This window comes from Conger conger, chromosome 18 (genome assembly GCF_963514075.1).
Source record: "Conger conger chromosome 18, fConCon1.1, whole genome shotgun sequence".
NCBI lineage: Eukaryota > Metazoa > Chordata > Actinopteri > Anguilliformes > Congridae > Conger > Conger conger.
Window position 1 is genome coordinate 18,869,232 of NC_083777.1, and position 19,844 is coordinate 18,889,075.

The 19,844-nt window shown below is 42.4% G+C and overlaps 2 protein-coding genes across 3 annotated transcripts in view; one reads left to right on the forward strand and one right to left on the reverse strand.

The window, feature by feature from the left end:
* Nucleotides 1-10,475, forward strand: part of efemp1 (EGF containing fibulin extracellular matrix protein 1) — a 28,854-nt gene extending 18,379 nt beyond the window's left edge. For both annotated transcript variants that reach the window (XM_061228004.1, XM_061228005.1), the window contains exons 5-11: nucleotides 1,289-1,411; nucleotides 2,019-2,138; nucleotides 4,302-4,421; nucleotides 5,007-5,126; nucleotides 6,432-6,555; nucleotides 7,046-7,241; nucleotides 7,665-10,475. In XM_061228004.1, coding sequence (XP_061083988.1) covers nucleotides 1,289-1,411; nucleotides 2,019-2,138; nucleotides 4,302-4,421; nucleotides 5,007-5,126; nucleotides 6,432-6,555; nucleotides 7,046-7,241; nucleotides 7,665-7,826 — 965 coding nt within the window. In that variant the 3' untranslated portion in view covers nucleotides 7,827-10,475. The remainder of the gene's footprint in view (nucleotides 1-1,288; nucleotides 1,412-2,018; nucleotides 2,139-4,301; nucleotides 4,422-5,006; nucleotides 5,127-6,431; nucleotides 6,556-7,045; nucleotides 7,242-7,664) is intronic.
* A 290-nt stretch (nucleotides 10,476-10,765) lies between these two features.
* Nucleotides 10,766-19,844, reverse strand: part of LOC133117888 (myoferlin-like) — a 51,138-nt gene continuing 42,059 nt past the window's right edge. The window contains exons 43-54 of the mRNA XM_061227397.1: nucleotides 19,351-19,442; nucleotides 19,092-19,262; nucleotides 18,598-18,746; nucleotides 18,273-18,412; nucleotides 17,868-17,956; nucleotides 16,306-16,401; nucleotides 15,236-15,377; nucleotides 14,877-14,976; nucleotides 14,288-14,472; nucleotides 14,005-14,114; nucleotides 13,050-13,197; nucleotides 10,766-12,222 (exon numbers count right to left, since the gene is read on the reverse strand). Coding sequence (XP_061083381.1) covers nucleotides 12,184-12,222; nucleotides 13,050-13,197; nucleotides 14,005-14,114; nucleotides 14,288-14,472; nucleotides 14,877-14,976; nucleotides 15,236-15,377; nucleotides 16,306-16,401; nucleotides 17,868-17,956; nucleotides 18,273-18,412; nucleotides 18,598-18,746; nucleotides 19,092-19,262; nucleotides 19,351-19,442 — 1,461 coding nt within the window. The 3' untranslated portion in view covers nucleotides 10,766-12,183. The remainder of the gene's footprint in view (nucleotides 12,223-13,049; nucleotides 13,198-14,004; nucleotides 14,115-14,287; nucleotides 14,473-14,876; nucleotides 14,977-15,235; nucleotides 15,378-16,305; nucleotides 16,402-17,867; nucleotides 17,957-18,272; nucleotides 18,413-18,597; nucleotides 18,747-19,091; nucleotides 19,263-19,350; nucleotides 19,443-19,844) is intronic.

The following is a 19,844-nucleotide window of genomic DNA, read 5'->3' on the forward strand; positions in this document are numbered from 1 at the left end:
GTGCTTCAAGGCCCTTCAAGACAGCTTGCATTTCTTCCTCGCCTGGCAGTCCACCAAGCTAAGCTGCTCCACTGTGTGAGTGGCACTGCTGATTGAACCACGTACACAGTGCTATGACAATTATATTTCACCCATGTGGCTTGCTCAGTTTTATATAATAATAATTGTTATTATCATACTTCTACAGTTTGAGGGTGGCAGTTTCTGCTGTTTTTGGCACGATTCAGCACCTAAATGCTTAAATTAAGTCAATGAATGGTTATAGAGTCCACAAGAAAACCTGCAGACACTGAGGCCCTCCAGGACTGGATTAAACCTGTAGACACTGTCGCCCTCCAGGACTGGGGTTAAACCTGCACACACTGATCCTCCAGGACTGAAGTTAAACCTGCACACACTGTGGCCCTCCAGGACTGGAGTTAAACCTGCAGACACTGTGGCTCTCCATGACTGGGGTTAAACCTGCAGACACTGTGGCCCTCCAGGACTGGGGTTAAACCTGCACACACTGTGGCCCTCCAGGACTGGGGTTAAACCTGCACACACTGTGGCCCTCCAGGGGTACACAGCTCGAAACACCTGCTTCACAGGCCCCAGTGATTTAGCTGCAGCTCACTTCATAGGATTTTCCTGTTTGACTCATCCATTTAGGGGAGATACGATCAACCATTTCCCGTTCGCCACACCCATTGCTAACTAGATTAGACCTCTCCCCCCTTTTGATCAACTGCCAACATTCAACATACAACAATTTTCACTAAGGAATGAAAGCATAACACCCAAACAGCTCAGAGAAAACATAAGACCGGTTCATGAGGATTGATGGCTGACCTACAGGGGAGGGAAGGGTGTCCACCTCATTTATCTTAATTTTTCTGGTATCTTTTGCCTTTCTCACACTTTGAAGACACTCTTATCCAAGGCGATTGTCAGCATTTTCTCTATTCCATGGTTCCATGGAGTTCACAAATGTTTCTGTTTCTGTGGTGATTGAGAAGTCACAGTCCTCCAGCACTTCCTGCACATTGATCGACTTTGTTAAAATCTTCTTTTTAGCCTCAGGTTATTTCACAAAATTGGATTAAGGAGTTTTTGGGCTTCAAAAATGGTTATTTGCTGTATTGTTCACTAACCAGATCATTCAATTATATGAGACAAGTTTTGTTCTGAATGAAAGATTCGTTTTTTTGACCGGTCAGTGAGGAGTATATAAAATGCAGATTTGTCCCAGGTCATGAACTTTTTCCCATCGTAATAGTGACTTTCGGCTCCTTCCTGTGTCACACAGATATAGACGAGTGCGCTACAGAGATGCACACCTGCAGCTCTGATCAGGTTTGCCACAACACCAGAGGCTCCTACACTTGCCAGTGCCCGCCTGGCTACCAGAAACACGGAGATCAGTGTGTGGGTAAGTGTTTCCCATGATGCCCTGAGCTCAGCCCACTCAAAAGTGACACTCAAGGGGGCTGCTGGGTGGCTCATCCTGCCATGGCTCTGTACTAGTGCATGGATAGGTTCCATCGAGTCAGGTTGAACCATGCCAGTGCTGACTGTGGCCATTAGCCCCATGGGGAGACTTCACACCACTGCCGGATAGTTAAAGTTTGTGCCACACTTTAACTCTGTCAGCTGATTTCCCTAATTAGGTCTACCTCCTGGCTGAATAATATTGTAATGTAATTGTGGAGAATTTTCATTTTCAGAATTGGGATTTCAGACTTCTGGTGTCAGGGATAGGATGGGTGTAGTCAGCTGAGATTTGCATCTCTTTGCTCACTAGCGAACCCTGTTGTGTCATTTGTTGAATGCACATGAAGTGTGTTCCTCCCACTCATGTCTGTGTGAGCTGAGCTTCTTAACAGCTGCTTACAGTATGCCTTGTGCTTTGGAGGATGCCTTTGTGTGTATATTCGCATATGTACATATGCCTCTCGCTGTATGTTTTCAGGTATACATATGTCTTTGTGTGTATACTCTCATGTGTACGTATGTGTATTTCTGCTGTAAACCCTCAGATAGAGATGAGTGCCTCCAGGCCCATTACTGTATGCACCGATGCATCAACACTGAGGGCTCCTACCACTGTGAGTGCAACACAGGCCACAAGCTCGCCAGCAACAACCACTCCTGCATAGGTAAGACATCTGGCCTACGCCTGGCCAGCAACAACCACTCCTGTACAGGGTTTGGCTCCAGGTGTGTGACTTCCCTTAGGATTTTTCTTTGAAAATCAAAAGCAAACCTCAGCAAAAAACTGTAAGTTTCTGTCTGGTTACTTTACATTACTGTACATTTATGTTATGTTTTTATCCAAAACAACACGCACTAAGTGCCTACTGAGGGTCATTGGAACAACTATAGAACATACTAGGTCAGATAAGGTAGAATTATCATAAAGTATCAGTTATCCATTTCCATGAAATCTAGTTCATGGCAAATATAGGCCAAGTCAGTAAAGTTATGGCATGTCATAACTAGAAGTGAGGCATGATTAGAAGCGATATGTTAAAGAGCTACAATTTCAAGATGAAGAGTATGACATCAAAGTGCTAGAATATCAAGTTGTAAGTGATACATGGCAGTGATATTGTATTGGGGGTAGCCATGTAGATGAGTAGTGTAGGTATAGTCAGGTACATTTTCTGATCCGGCTTTTAGACCATTATGTGGAAGAGCTAAGGAGTAGGATAGGGCCAGGGGGTGTACCTGCTTGTCCAATAACATTACTCTATAGATTGTGAAAGTCCATGTTATTATTATGATGAGTTTGTATAAGTGCCCATAAATGGTATTCTACAGTTGTAGTTTAATTCTATTTTTTCAGCTTTTTTAGCTACCACAGGATTGTATTTGTTCTTGAGTGGAAAAGCATTTAGCAGAGAGGTATGATGGATGTTTAATGAAGATGTTATCCAGCTTGGCAGAGTGTAGTCCATAATGTTAGCACTGTGTTTGGGTATTGCCGTTTGGAATGAAAAATGTTACATTCTGATCTTGCCTGCCCAGACTCGCCAATCAACCAAAAAAGCAGAGGTGCAAATGACACTTCAAAGATGAGAAAGATCTGAGAGAGAGAGATAGAGAGAAAGAGAGAGAGAGGAGAGAAGGACACAGGGATTACGGCCGCCTCCTAATCCTCCATTAAGGGCCCCTCTGTCTTTACTGCACAAACACCGTGCCCAGTCCTCACAGGCAGCACTAAATTACAAGCTTATGAGCCACGAGACACAGAAGAACAGACAGGATAATTCACAAGTATGAAACACCTGACTGTTTTTTTCTTTTTCCCACCACCCTCTCAACTAGTTTCAGAAGACTTCCTTTTTATCAGGCTGATTAAAAACAGCCTGATGGGGGTTGTGATCCTACCCCTATTTTCTCTTGACTACCAATCGTCGATGCCATCCATTTTTATTACTTTTTGCTCAAATGGTTTCACTGACAGCAATTTGAATCCCACAGGCTTTTGTCATACAAATGATTAGCATGTTACTTCACAAGCCTGGTGGAGCTTGATGTGAATTAGAATTTTTCTGGAAAAATGTGAATGAAAGTTTTAAAGTTATGGGAGTGCCCAAAGAAGGTGATCTTTCCAAGGCCAGTGGGTAACATAGTATTTGACATGTCCAACCAGATAACAATTCTAGATTCCCTCAAAGAAATTTAAAACATTTTCAGTTAATTTTTTCACCTGCATAAAGAAAAACAGGTAAAATGTTGACTATGGAGAGAAACCATTGTTTCTGATCTGTATTACATTAGAGACAGTGGTAGTCCTGTGGCCACATGTATCTCAGACATGCACATGCACCGGGTTAGCTACTTGCAGGTTGCCTACATAAAAATAATAATAATAATTTTGAACAAATTATTCTTTTATATGATTGTGATGTTTATGTTTTGTTTATGTTTTTTTATTTTTATTCTAAGGGGTTTGTAGGAGTGTTTTCAAATTTCACCAGCATCTAAAGCCTTAAAGACTAGTTAGGCTGGTTAGACTTAAAATTATTATTTTTGGTTGTTTTCTTTTCTTTTTTCAACTGGCATTTGCTGAATCGTCAAAAGAACGGTATGAATGGTATGAATAGGTACCATTAACTGTTAAACATAACCATTGATATATGGAAACTGTGTTCTTTTTTATGATTTCTCAATCAATTCATTGAATTTCAATCAGTTTCCTGAACTGACTGAATTGAAATGGATTTGTACCCAACTGCGCCCCCCACTGGCCGCTCAGTTGTATGTTGATGGGGATGTGAGGACCCTGATCTAAGCCAGCACCGTTTGTGTTGCAGACGTGAACGAGTGTGAGGGCGGCAACCCCTGCCAGCACCAGTGCTTTAATGTCATCGGTTCCTTCATCTGCCAGTGTGACCAGGGCTACGAGCTAGCGTCGGACTCCAGATCCTGCCAGGGTGAGCACTTCTCTCCATTTCCCTCAGAAAATTATGTGGAACTCTCGGAAGGACTCAAAGGATAATTTCACAGTGTTAGTACCTCTGTTCATGAGAGGGGGTTAAGGTGGGTCATTAGAAGGAAAAAAAAAGCCTACATTGTATTTTAAACTGTTTTGACTTTATATCCAACCGATCATGCTATCCATTAAAAGTTCTATGGCTGATATGCCTCTGAATGTTAAATGGTCAGGTTTTTGCCAGTGTTGAAAGGGTTAACTTGGAATGCCTTTGGTACACTTGTCAAGGTAGTTGTGTTGATCACAAATTAGATTTGGCATTTTTCTAATTGTCCATTAACATATGAGGCTACACCCTGGGTTTTTATTAACTTACTACTTTTTAGTCATTGGTCACAAAGGGTTTCTTCTTCCGCCAAACAGAATGACCCTGCTGTCATTCGTAACATTATATTTTTAGCCTTTAGTCAAATATGGGCTAATATTAATAGTGTTTCAAATATGATAAAATATTATTTTACCCAGGTTTGGGTCACTTAGCGACCTGAGACTTTGTGGCAAGCATGTGTGTGTGGTGTGCCTGCAGATATCGATGAGTGCAGCTTCTCTAACTACATGTGCCAGTATCAGTGTGTGAACAATCCTGGCGGATACTCCTGTTCCTGCCCAGAGGGGTACCAGCTCCAGGGATCAAGGCTATGTCAAGGTATGGGCTTCTTCACAATTAAGTACCCCCCCCCCCCCAACCCTCTCCCCACCAACCTGGAGCAGCCTTCCCAAAAAGGGAGCTTAGGTGGGAGATATATTGTGGAATATGGGCACGCTGTTTTGAGCCTGTCATGGAAAGAATGTTCGGTTCAGAAGACCAAATACAGCAAACTTCCTCGGCACGTAACCGGCATTTCACTTGCATTCGCTAGCAAAGGTTTTTGATTTTTTTTTCTTGTGGTTGACTCTGACCTTTCGAAGTCAGGCACTGTTGTTTTTCTTTCTTTTTTCGGAGGGGTTGCGGCTCTTGGGCCGTGCCGAAAAGCTTCTGTTACTCTTCCCTTAAGCCTCTCTGTTGTGTCAGGAAGAGGCCAAGGTCATGAGGAGTTGGGGTGTAACGCAGTGGCGACCGTGTGGCTGGGGGAGGTACCGGGTGGCTGCGCTAGTAGTTGGCCCAGCAGTGTGAACAATATGTTCTTCCTTGTTCAGCGGGCTTGGTGAATGCTAGTGTTGGAGATGGTATTGGGCAAGCATGGCATTTTCTGTGGAGCCGTGAAGTGTTGAGCATCTGTGGCTCAGCATAGTGTCTCCATAAAGTCCTCACAGTGTGTGCCTGAAGTCCTCACAGTGGGTGCTTGAGGTCCCCATAGAGAAACAGAACTTTCATTGTTACTGTAAGAACGTAAAACTGATGTGAAGCTGTTGTACATGTGGAATCTGAAACATGGCTGCTGGGTCTCCCTTCAGATGACCCACTGTCCCTTTAATTCCACTGTAGAGCTTTGATTATGCAATGGAATGTTAATTCTGCCATGTAGCCTTGATTCTGCTGTGTATTTTCTCCATTGTATTGAAGTTAAATTTACATTTGAATCTCAGCCTGAGTGCATGTTGTTCCTGTGTCCTCCGGGTACTCTGATTTCCTCTCACAGTCCAAAAACATGAATGAAAGTTTAATTAGAGAGTCTAAATTGCCCCTAGGTATGGGTGTGTGAGTTAATGGTTTATGGCGCCTTGGATTAGTGGTATGTCCAGGGTATATTCCGGCCTCTTGCCTGAGGCATGCTGGGATAGGCTCTGCGACCATGACCAGTAGTAAGCAGCAGTGGCGATGCTTGTGCTGAAAACCGGGGTAGCCCAAACCTTTCCTTTAAACCGATCACCTGTTTTCATTAAATTTCCTTGATTAACAAGTACGCCGAGGATCACCCAAATGGGTGGGTCAGATAACGGATGGATGGAGGACAGAATGGAATGGAATAGAGTAAGTAAATGGTGATGGTGTTTTCCTGTCGTCTCACAGACATAAACGAGTGCGACAGGGGCCACACCTGTAGGGATGACGAAAGGTGCCAGAACTACCACGGCGGGTTCCGCTGCTATCCCAGAAACTCCTGCCAGGAGCCCTATGTGAGGACTGCTGAAAAGTGAGCCCCTCCCCTCACAAACACTCACCTCAGTCCAGAGAGAGATATGAATAAAATATGTGTATTTTAATATGTATAATATTATTCAGATGAAATATAGAGGGAATGCTTTTATTTGCAGATACATACGTTACATTTTCTGAAACATTTATGAAATGGAAATCTCATTTTTTGTGATTTGTCCAAATATGTCACAAGGTTTCTGCTCTAGATCCTTCTTAAGTCCATCTACTGAAGCTAACCAGGCTTGGGCTTGATTAGTACTTGTGGAGGCCACCTGGGAAATCGCAAATGGACCTCCAGTGCCCCACCACAGTGATGGGGACACTGTGCTATAGAAGGTGGATTAGATGTTAAATCACCAAAAAAAACTGACTCTCTATTTCTGGAATTGTCCACCTTCATCTGATTGGCTGTTTGTTGAATTGCCTACCCACCTAATTTCCTTTCCTGAGGCACTGAAACGGACTTGGTGTTTCTGTGTACCTAGCCGCTGCGTCTGTCCCTCAGTGACGAGCGCCTGTCAAGGTCTGCCCACGACAATCGTGTACAAGTACATGAGCATCCTGTCGGAACACACGGTCCCGGCGGACATCTTTCAGATCCAGGCCACCAACATCTACCACAACACACACAACTCCTTCCAGATAAAGGTCGGGAACGAGGATGGGGAGTTCTTCCTGAGGGTGAGTCCTGAGACTCTTGCAGACCAGGCCCAGGCATTTCAAAGCCTACATTTCAAAATTGTATTTTGACCCAGGTCTTACCGAGAGTTTATTGGCCATTGTGTGGTATAGACCTGAATATCAGAGATTACACAGGGCTGCAGCAGGAAGCACACACACACACAATACAATAGGGTTTCTGTTGTTCCAAATTTGTAAGCATACTGTGTAGTTGCTCCATAATTGTGTGTTAAATTAATGCTAAAGGTGGGATGGGCTGTACAGATGAGGCAGTAATATGGGGAAGCAGAACCCTGAAGTGAGTTCTCGCCTTTAATTTTCTCCTGTTCTCTCCCATTTTCCTTCATTCCCCCTTCCTTCCTCTCTCCCGTTTTTCTGTTGTTCTTCCTTCCATTTTTCCGGCGTTCCCGCTACCTCTTCCAGCGTTCCAGTAACCTGAGCGCGATGCTGGTGGTGACCAAGCCGCTGTCGGGTCCACGGGAGCAGGTTGTGGATTTGGAGATGATCACGCACAACAGCGTCATCAACTACCGCTCCAGCTCCTTGCTACGGCTCACCATCATCGTGGGACCGTACACTTTTTAACTGCCCCTGCCGTCGGGATGCGTACCACTGCTTCTTACCTACAGTACAGCCCAAACGCTACAGCATAGCCACTTAATGCAATAATGCACACTATTGAACAGCTAGCTTCAGCTCCAGTGAAAGGTGTTGTACTATAAGGAAAAACACAACATGGCGGTAGTTGGGACAGCAGTGTAGTATAATAGGTGGCAGACCTGGGTCAAATGTGTCATTGTTTTGGATTGAAATATTTTTTAAATCTTTTCTGTGCTCGATTGATCTTGCCTGGTGCAATTGAGCCAACAAAAGGACCAGAAGGCAGGGTTTGCGCTTTCTGATAGTATTTTGTAGGTTCTATTACACCAGACAAGCTCAGTAAAGCATAGAAATGTTTTTCAATCAAAACAATTACGTATTTGACTCTGATGGTCTGATGGGTAGGGAATTGGGCTTGTAATCGAAAGGTTTCAGGTTCGATTCCCAACTAGGACACTGCTGTTGTACACTTGAGCAAGGTACCTTACATGAATTGCTTCAGTATGTATCCAGCTGTATAAATGGATACTGTGTAATAAAATGCTAAAGTTGTGTACATTGCTCTAGATAAGAGCTAGCAATGCTAGCAATGTAAGGACACTTCTCATGCTGTAAACTTCTTACACGTGCCTTTTGTAGAGCTAGTAACCTTTACGAAGTGAACTGAGCACAGCTCCCTATATCAGTTTACCCAAAACCCCCCCTAGGGCAAGGCCAATGTTCCAGCTGAATTGAATTGAACCTGCAACAAAAAAACATTCAATTCATTGTCTGTGGTTTTTTAGAGTAATAAAGGGGTTTTGCTCCTCAGGTCAAATAAAAACCTGCCTGAAAAAATCCAGAGTGTAAATATAGGCGTTTGCCCCTCCACCTCTATCCCCTTAAGTGTTTGCGGTCAAGGTGTCTGGCTCTCTCTGTCATAATTGTGTCTGGCTCTCTCTATCATAATTGGACCCTCGATGTTTCCATACCAACACTTACATACCTTCCCAGGTGGCATACTGAGACACTGCACCACATTTAACAACAGATACCACCAAATCATAATAATAACACGCGCCTCATGTTTGGAGAGAAATATAATTGATCCGTCTAGAGACTACTGTTTTCATTTGGCTGCAGTCTTATATAGGGATTGTGGTATTAGGGTCAAAAGCACCCACTTATCGAAGAGATGGCAACGATTGTAGCCAGTCGATGTGTGAGGAAGTGGCAGTTGGGCAGTGGCTTCAAACAATAATCTGCAGTTTATTGTGTTGTGTACATGGAGACATACAGAAGCAGTTCCCTATTTTGGACCTTTATACTGTACTGTCGAGGAAGGCCAGGTGATAACTAGCTGTACTGTATGGTACATATTTAGGGATATGGGATTGATGATATTCAGGTTTCATATATCAAGGACCTCCAGAGAATGTTCTGGTTTTGAATGGTCACCTCCAAAAGGAATCCCACCTACACAATATCATGATTCGTCAGCAAGAGTAATTATCCTACGGTTTATTACTGAAGCGCATTTTCAAAGTTTGACAGTTATACCTCATACCCTGAGTTATAGGGAGGCTAGTATACCCCATATCAAGAGAGCAGACTTTACCCTGGATTCCATGAAGGCAAGTATTCCCTGTACCCTGGGTTTCACGAGGTTTGTATACCCCATATTCAGAGAGCAGATTTTACCATGAATAAAAATTGGGCAGGATGGAGCTGCCCGTGTTGAAGTTTGATGCAATCTTCATTTCATTTGTATGAGGCCTGCTTTGCTTTTTAAAACAAACTTCAGTAATGAACCCCCAGTGTGCTATTACTTTGTCAAAGCAACCTTCAGGGAAACATACAAGTCATGTGTTTCCACATCTTTCGACCACAGGCATGTTACTTTTGCCTGCTGGCTCTGGCAGTTTTCCCCTCTGTCTCATTTAAATTAATTATAAATGATAATATTTGCCCACAATGGGTTGGGCATGATGAGCGGACCAATTCCAGACCCTTTGACAAGTGCTAGCTTGCTGCAGGATTATACACCTTAGGGAGTACCACAGAGGCTAGGATGCCCTTACCCCAAGTTTCAGGGAGGCTAGTATACTCTTTACCCTGCATTCCAATGAGGCAAGTATACACATTATCCTGCTTTAAGGGAGGATAACACCCCAAACCCTGAGTCCCAGTGAAGTGGATACAATATATTTCCTACCCTGGGTTACAGTGAGGTCAGTATACCCCATACCCTGTGTTTCAGGGAGGCTAGTATACCCCTAACCTGCATTCCAATGAGGCAAGTATACCCTCTACCCCGGGTTACTGTGAGGGCAGTATGTCCTTGCCCTGAATTTTGGTCTAACACTGAAATTCATATTTTTTTCTCCTTGAAATCCTCCTTTTATTTTATGCCGATCCTGATAACGGCTGTGTTTATTGTTGGAATCATACAGCTTTGCAGGTTGTAGAATGCTACAGTTTTGACATGGAAGAAACTCCTTTGTAAGTGCCTTAAAATCATCAACAGTTTACACTCTATTAGCTATAAACCTTTGTACTTGTGTTCTATTTAAGTCTGTATTTTTCCCGTCTGAATGCCTTTTACTCTGATGTGCATAGAAATTTTGTAATGAAATAAAATTAAATTGTAGTTTTTCCTTGTGTATCACTGATTCCTGTACGCATTTAGGCATCCACTCCTGGGCAAGGCACTGACATTTTACGACCAAAAAGAAGTGACTGGATAAGAACCTTTCAAGAAACACATGGTTATTTCAAAGTGATTGATTCTTGCTAAATATGTTTGCATCATTTAGTCATTTAGTATGCGATTATTAAAAAGAACAGCTGACACAACAACTACCGCTTTCATGGGTGAAATAAAGGAAACAGCAAGCATACATGCACATGTTCACACAAAAAACGGTACAGGTATAAGACATAAATTAATGCATAGTTCTTTATTATATTATACATTAGGAACATTAATAAAAATCCAAAGAGCAGTAGTTTACAAATGTAACTCTGTGTTGCTTACTGTGAGCCCGCATGTATAGACTGGCTGCAATTTAAAAGAGCAGAAGAAGAGTTGAAATAACACTGGAAGGTACTTCAATGATACGTGATTTGGTTTTATAAAAGGAAAAACATTTTTAAATGGCACAGATAGGGTATAAATATTTCTTGTCTTAAACCAGATCCTGCCCTGAGGAATGCCAGATTACAAATTGCCAAGTCAAGTCAAAGACAAATTTGTGGTTTGCTTACTTCCTACATAGATATGCCAAATAATGCACTGGCTGTCTTTTCCACAGGTGATGAAATTGATTTGATGGATCCTTGTTTTCCATAAATGTTGGTTGTTTTTTTGAACAGGTTAACGGCTGTATGGTTAGTTAGAAGATTGTAAGTTCCTCTTGTCACTAAAGAAACTGAAAATTTGTGTGTCTACTAAGATCATCTTTACTGTTCTACATACTGTTGAAATGGTTGGGTGTAAACTGGAATATATGATAACTTATTGTATTAGCTATTGAGCCATAGGTTTAGATACAATTATGAGCATCATCAAAATGGTTGTGAAAGTATAAGTGAATGTTTAATGTAGTCAAATATTTAATTTGTTTGTTTATGGAGTAAACAAAGGTGGCATTTAAACCTCTGAAAGTATACTGTATTATAAATGAACACACACTGCATTACAGTGGTAGCTGTGTGTAGCTGCATTGAAAAAAGCAAAGACATGTCTATCTTAAGTAGTTTATTCTTACATTTAAACTTAAAATCTTATTTCTTATTTTACTTTTTTTGCAAAGTAAGACAAAAATGGTAAGACCATTTGACTAATTTCAAGATTTGCCAATGGGGTAAAACTTTCAAAAAGCAAATTAAAACATGATAATATTTTCTACTAAAATGCAGGATTCTCATTGCAAGACTCAAACACTTGTTAAGACAGACTCAAACACAAATTTCTGTGTCTACTAAGATCATCTTTACTGTTCTACATACTGTTGAAATGGTTGGATGTACTAGACTGAATGGGTCTTACTAGAATCAACATTAACAATCAAGAGGTGTGGCCAATGGAATTCATTAAAAGAATGTGCAAAATGGCACAATATTTGTTTTTATACGTTTCATAGTGGTTACATACTGAATCTGAACCTAAATACCCAGCGGTGTAAATTGATAAGATATAACATATGTAAGCATGTGTGTTAGCCTATGAGCTAACCGTACTCATGGTAGCCCAACATTTGCAGCAGCTGTGTGTGGCCACTTATATATATATTAGAAGCGTGAAGCTGCATGTTCCATCCGTGCTTACAGACTAGTAGTTTCCATTGTTTTCACATGAGTCTCATCTGAATGGGTTCACAATTTTCATGGAGATGTAGTTCTGTAAAAGAGATAAAGAATAGTTTAACAAAACTTTTATCAGGGTATCATCAGAAAATAATGTGAGTGATATGTATGGTTCATATATGTACATATGTACAAGGGGCAACATGTAAGAGCAGTCGTCTGGCAGTTGGAGGGTTGCCGGTTCGATCCCCCGCCTGGGCTGTGTCGAAGTATCCCTGAGCAAGACACCTAACCCCTAAATGCTCCTGACGAGCTGGTCGGTGCCTTGCATGGCAGCCAATCGCCGTTGGTGTGTGAGTGTGTGTATGAATGGGTGAATTGTACAGCGCTTTGGATAAAGGCGCTATATAAATGCCAACCATATGTTCTAAAAATCAGTTGGCAATGGCACATTTGAAATCAGTTAAAAATCCAAGACTACAACTTAAATTTCAATTTAAGGTCAAAATGTTAATGTTATCAACAAAACAGTGGCAAGATAGCAGTCGCAAAATTACCTGAATTTGCATAATCCATATATTTTTAATGACTGCAGTTATGCTATCGTAACCTATGGGTTCCATTTATTTATGTTCCAGTTGAATGAATGCTGCCACCATGTGGCAGAAAGTGGGATTCTGTTTTGGAATTCCTATTCTTCAAAAAGGTTTCACTGCACACTACTGTAACTACAGAATTTAATTAAGTTTCGTTCACTGATATTATGTTAAGGGCTGTGATTGTGCATACATTTTCTTTATACATATTTCTCGTTCGATTTGAATGCATTGCGCTTCTTTGAATACATCACTTGGAAGAAAAATAAACCTCTTTTACAGGTGCTATTCTTACAACCAGCTTTCACTCCATAAAATCTCTCACCGGTAAAGAATACAGAAGGATTCCAAGGAACAGTAGCACTAGTAGAAGAACAATGACTCCAATGAAGATCCATTTGAATCTGCGCCAAATGATGAATTTCATAGTCTTGCAGGGATTTGTAAACCAAAAGAAGGAGACTTCGGGGCGACTGTTGGAATAATAGAGAAAAAAACATTACAGATAAGTGAATAATTAAATCCCCGTGGTTATGGTTATGCAGCAGAAATGTGCTCAGGGCCAAGGACATCCCTAATGGAATGTAAAGGTCAGATGAGAGGCGGGATGCTGTAAAAGCCAGCAGTTTGCTCCGTCACGATGCAAAACCTGTGAGTCCCCCACTTTCCTTGCTTTTTCTTTTTCAAGTTGTCTCCTTGGTTGCCATTTAATCTTCTGGGGAGTTAATTCAGTTGTCATGCGACATTTGTTAGTTTTGGAGCAGGGTGGGTATTAGCATAGCGTGACATCTGTGGCTGTTTGGGTGCTAGACTGAATAATAGCACTTACGTATAATTATTTTTTTGTATTCGGGGTATTCTAGCAGCCAACTGTGGTACACTAGTTGGAAAGTTGATGTAATCGTCAATGGTTCAGAATGTATCAATGTGATCGCTCTAGGACTTGGAACTGTATTTCCTCTAGGGTTTTCAATGCACTTGTCCCTGGTTTTGATTTGCACTTTATTGTATGACGCTCTGGATAAATCACTGTAATGGTACTGCAGCAGACCATCGTCTGTGTGTGCATCCATGCTCATATTGTGCTCAATATGCTGGCATGTTGGATTTCTTTGTTATGTATCAAATATTATTTTTTAATGTGTGTGATTTGTATGTGCCTTTTGTTGGCTGGCTGGATATTGTAACTCAGGGTGTTGTTGGCTGCATGTGTTATAATATGTATACAAATATGGAATTGTCCCCCCAGCCCTCAGATGAAATGGATGTTTCTCTCTTACTTGGGAGGTTCCAATTTGGGGTTCATGTTGGGTTCGTCTCGGCCTTTCCCAGCAGGCTTCTCATCCACCTCCTCTTCAGTCACGATTTCCAGGGTCATTTCCACCTTCCCCTGAGAGTGACAGAATGGACACACACACACACAGCAGACAACAGAGGGTACAAATCCTTGTTATACCACCAGTACTCGGATCTGTTCCATGAGCTGTTTCTCTGTTATATGAATGAGTGCACTACATGCCAGTACTTCATTTCTTCACGAGGAACAAGGACTTCATTACTTACACCCAGCTCTTTCTTTTCATCCTGCTCAATCACACAGGGCCACCAGCCTCGGGCAGACTTCTGGGCAAAGAGAGATTTGGATGGCAAAGTTTTGGATCCCATCACCCCTGGCAACATTTTGAGGCTGCACTTCTCCGGGGTCTTAGAAGGAGGAATGAGGTGGTGCAGGTCCAACTCAACGGCACCTGTAACACAATCGGAACAACCACACCAGTAACACACTCAGAACCGCTATACCTGTAGCATGTAACCCCCAAATACCTGCACCTGTAATACAAACAAAACTACACTACACTAAATATCTTACATTAGGGATAGCCGAATCTGGCCCTCAAATCTTTGATAATAAAATGGTAACTAACTGAAGAACTAGTGCTACAGATTAGCCAAACTGTCTTCACACCTGACTCACAGGTAAACAGAGGGTGGAAAACCAGCAGTGCTCAGCCCTTGAGGACCGTGATTAGGTGGACAGGGCCTTACACATTGTTGATTTCATTTAGATTCTATAATTAGGATTATGCCTACACATAATTGTATTTATTATAAAACAATATACTATATATATGTTCAAGAATATGTTATTTACCCAGGTAATCATCCAAGGAGAATTTGTCATTGTCCCAGATCTGGATTATTAGCCTTGGGGGTATTCTGAACTCTGTTTTATCCAGACTCCAAAACCGGTCCTGTTCCAAAAAAAAAGGTTTAAGCAATAGAATATTGCAGATGATGGTACAGCAATGAATTACACTTGCTGAAATGTATTTACCACCTTAGAGAATAAAATATCATATAAAATGAATAGCCAACAATATTGTTTATGATTACCAATGATTTGTCAGTTAATTTGATTGGAATCTTGAAAGCCTTTCTGTTAAATACAGTTCAAACGATTCATTACATAGTCCACACCGGGGCTGCTAACACACAGCCAGCCATACTAACCTTTTTAGACACAAGGCAGAGCTGTTCAGCGGGCAGGTAGTGGAATGGAAAGATGAACCTCCAGTTGAAGTTCCCATCCCCATCCAGGGACCTGTAGTGCACGTCTGTCTTCTGCTTATCATCCTCCATCCCTGCCATCCACCTGCCCAGGTATACACCACACAGGTAAGAATGAGTAACTGCCAGGTATACACCACACAGGTAAGGATGAGTAACTGCCAGGTATACACCAGACAGGTAAGGATGAGTAACTGCCCAGGTATGCACCACACTGGTAAGGATGAGTAACTGCCAGGTATACACCAGACAGGTGGGTCAGAATGACAGGCCTATACCACACAGGTGTACACCACTCAGGGTAACTGTCCAGGTATACACACCACACAGGCAAGTCAGTGTAACTGTTCTACAGCACAAAGCTATGTGAAGATATCAAGTCTATACCACACAATTATGTCAGACTCAGTTCTTCCCAGCAGAAACCTTGATTACCCTGGACATGTCCCAACAAAATACCCTCTAAGCCAGGCCCAGTATAGCTTTTTGTTAACAAAGGTTGCTGTGTAATTTAGGTACTGAAAACTAGGCAACTTGCCAAATATAATGGTAGCAATACAGGTTTACATGTGGACCTGTTTTTATCCTTTCTTCCTAATGTTCCCTTCCCTTGCTCCATAGGGAGTACCCCCCAAGAGGCTGGGATAAAATATGGCAGCTACGCAAAGTGGCGTTCCATTCCAATTTCTGATATTTCCTTCCTCTCACCAAGGGTATAAATTGCAAGCTTCCAGCAAGAAGGAAATCCAACAATGCAATGCTCCACACATGAAGAAGAGGAGAGGGCCGTTACTTTCTGTTTTGGTTTGTTCCTTGTCTATCCTCCCTGGCAGAGTGTGCCTACTAAGTTCACTTGTCGCGCATCGCGACTTAGTCACAATATGGCTCCTTCGAGGGAAGAGAGCGAGAGAACTGAATGTGTTAAAATGGATCCCATGGCGATAGCAGCAAGGACTGAGAGCTGCCCACTAGGTTGACACAAAGCAGTATTGAAACACTTCTTGATGGATTACCCTTTCACATAGATATCGCTCATTTTTTCCCCTGTGACGCTGGTTTCATCCAAAATGACATCGGTGGTGTTCCAAACAATGACACGCAGGAAATATCTGGAAAACAAGGAAAATATTACCCATAAGCCATCTCTCACGGGACAAACACTGCTCAGGCTACATATTTCAAGTCAGCAAAAATTACTCTGAAAATGTCCATCATAGGGAACCAAGAGTTTCAAGGGTTCTCTGTCCTCAGGGTCCCCTTTTATGATTGTTTTTTTTTTCAACCATAGCTGCTCTTCATTAGACACTTAAAAAAAAGGCTGTCCCTACTTTTTTAAACTTTAGTCAGACATTGAAAGCAGAGGGCTATACTGTAGATCAAGGATTGAAAAAAGCCAGTTTCTGAAACAGCTCACTAGACTACAATAGAGTGTTTAAGTTCTATACTTCTATACTATACCAAACTGCCCCAGGCTCCTTCAAAAGGTAAAACCTTTACTTTACCCTGCTGTTATCCTTTAGCAAGCTAATGCTGCTGGACACTGAACTAAATCTGTGAGGGAGCAGGTGCGGGAGACCAAGAGCGACCGGGAAGGGATCACAAAGTTAACGATAAGTTGGATAACCACTGAAATAAGCGAGGAATATAAAAACAGAAAACGGGAGAGAGACTCCCTGGCGAAATGTCCACTGAAACAAAACCGTGAAAATCGGTCAAACAGGATCAGTGCAAACTAGCACAGAATGCCCGAGGAAGCAGGCATGTTTTGTGTGAAAAGATAACTAAAAAAGGGAACCAAACCGATTTGCCAACCGAAAATCTGACCTGAATTATAACGGTCAGGATTACAAAACGAGATTTCTGAATGGCAGTCTGAAATGGGCTAAACCTTAGCGGCGAACTCTGCCACTCACTCCTCTAAACAGAAGCGGACCTAAGCAACAAAAATATGGAAGGTCCACAGGAACCAACCAACCCAAGAGAAACAATACAGGTCCCTATAATTCTAACTAATTTCTAAACTGAATGCTTTTCCAAGCTAAAACTCTCTATCTTTCTACCTCTAGACCTCCATACCGGCTTAGTGCACGTGGCAAAATGAAACACCTCAGAGCAGCGCCAGGAAGAGACTTAAATAGCTCTCCACGCAGCTGACTGCAATTGGCCCTGATTACACCCGCATTCCACATGCGGGAGGTAACTTCTCCTGCTGAACATGGCCGGCATGCCCTCTCGAGAGGTAAATACTGGAATTTCCCGAAGTAGGCAGTGAAAACCATGACAAAATCATTTAGAATTTAAAACTTGGAACCCAACTGAAAGAGTTCAATTTGACACACCAAGCTTGCACCAGGTAAATGGTTCTTATTGTGGTTGTATAAGTATTAATTAATAATCTCATTGGGCCCTATCATCATAATACATTACATTACATAATACATTACATTCACGTAGCAGACCTATCCAGAACAGCTCAGAGTGTAGGAGAACAGTGCATTCCTCTGATTAATATGAGCAACAGTGGCAGATCAGCCAAACCTAAAATTCTAAATGCTATACCCAAACTGCTCCTTACTTTTTGGATTGCCGAGGCGTAATGTTAAAGGGTGGTCCAGGAGCACCAAGATGTTTAGGGAAGATATCCACCCACATTTGGATCTTTCCCTGGGCATGAGAAAATACATAAGACATAATATTGAAAACAGTTTAGACTTGCGTGGGACAGTGTAGATTGGACTGGGACTAACCTGGTACAGTCTCGGACTGACCTGGGACAGTGTGGGACTAACCTTGGACAGTGTGGGACTGATCTGGGACAGTGTGGGACTGACCTGGGACAGTGTGGGACTAACCTTGGGACAGTGTGGGACTGATCTGGGACAGTGTGGGACTAAACTTAGGACAGTGTGGGACTGATCTGGGACAGTGTGCGACGGACCTGGGACAGTGTAGGGCTGATCTGGGACAGTGTGGGACTAACCTGGGACAGTGTGGGCTGGAAGCTGCTGTAGAGGGTCCTGGTTTCCACATGCTCAGGGACGAGGCCCTGATTTCTGAGCACGTGCAGAGAAATGCGCTCCGCAGGGGGGCCCAGGTGATTGTTCATGGTTTTATTGGCTTCTGCTCAGCAATTGTAAAAAAAAAAAGCCTGTATTTCCTCAATTCTTCTGTACAACCGTACAATTCAGCATATTAATTTTCTTCGCATTCTTAAATCCAGAATCCCTAGCTAGCCGACACAATCTTAACACGATTTTTGACCTTTTGGAGTTAACTGCTCTGTGACCATGCTGGTTGCAGCTTACCAAAGTCCAGCAGGCTGTACTCCTTGCCTCCGAAGCTCAGTGTGTTCCCGTTGTCCCTGGTTTCGGGGGGGCTGATGCCTCTCAGCTTGGTGAGGTTCTGCAGGATCTGAGATGGCTTCAGCTGGTCTCGCCACTGGTTGATACCAGAGCTGTTTTTGAGAGGGACCAAATCTGAATCAATTGTTCCACAGCAGGTGGACACTGACCATCAGTAATACGGAAAACATATACAGGATGTGATGTAATGATTAGAGCACACAAACTGGGGGGTAGTTCATAAATCATAATTACTGAATAGGCTGGATAACGGTACTGAGTAAAACCCAGAACAGCACTTTTTACTTCAGCCCATGTTCCAGATTTGGGAGAGTTTCCATGTTTTACTCAGAGCACTTATCCAGCTAACTCCAATGCTGAACTCGTACATCTGTTCTGCTGGTAAATCTGCTTGAATTCATGACTAATTACATAATGGTCAGGAGTGAAACACTCACCTGCAGTATGTCTCCGGTAGTCCACAATATGACCCAAAGCGAGAGAGGAATCTGTTTTCCAGGTCAATTATGGTTTCTCCAACTTTCTCGTCCCGGGTCAATAGATCGTAGTCGTAAATGGCGATTTTCAGGTCTTTATCTTGCGGAAGGAAGCAGGAGAGCTCGAACATTCTGGGGAGTGGGAGAAGAGGACATTTCACGCTTCCGCACAATTTCAACACTCTTATAACATCCATGTTCTTCTGCTTTTCAGGGTTACCTTCCAAACACTGGGTTGAGGGTGTTGGGTTTGTACTGATCTCGGTCTTCAATAGTTTTCTTTCCCAGAGAAATCTTAATGTATGGATCACACTGCAAAGGGAAAAAAGCATTAGCATACAAATGGATGGTGTCAAAAAAAGTGCACATTTCCGGCAAATGTTATAAGCAGTGCTCCTGCAGTGTCACTGGTGTGCAATGTTACTATTCAATAAAATGTTATTTACAAAAGACTGTTACAAAGGCACGTTACAGAGTAGCAGAAGAGCAGACACCACACCTGGACCCCCAAAACAGCAAGGCCCTGAGGTAAAAAAAAAAAAAAAAAAAAAAAAAACCCTAGTGGTGAGAAAAACCTCCCCAATGGGAAAAAAATCTCATGAGGAACCGACTATAGACGGGGGAGCCCATCCTCTGCTGGCCAGCAAGGTGCAATAGTAGATGGATATAACAGAAATGTATTAACCCTTTCAGTCCCAAGCCCAATATGAAGTG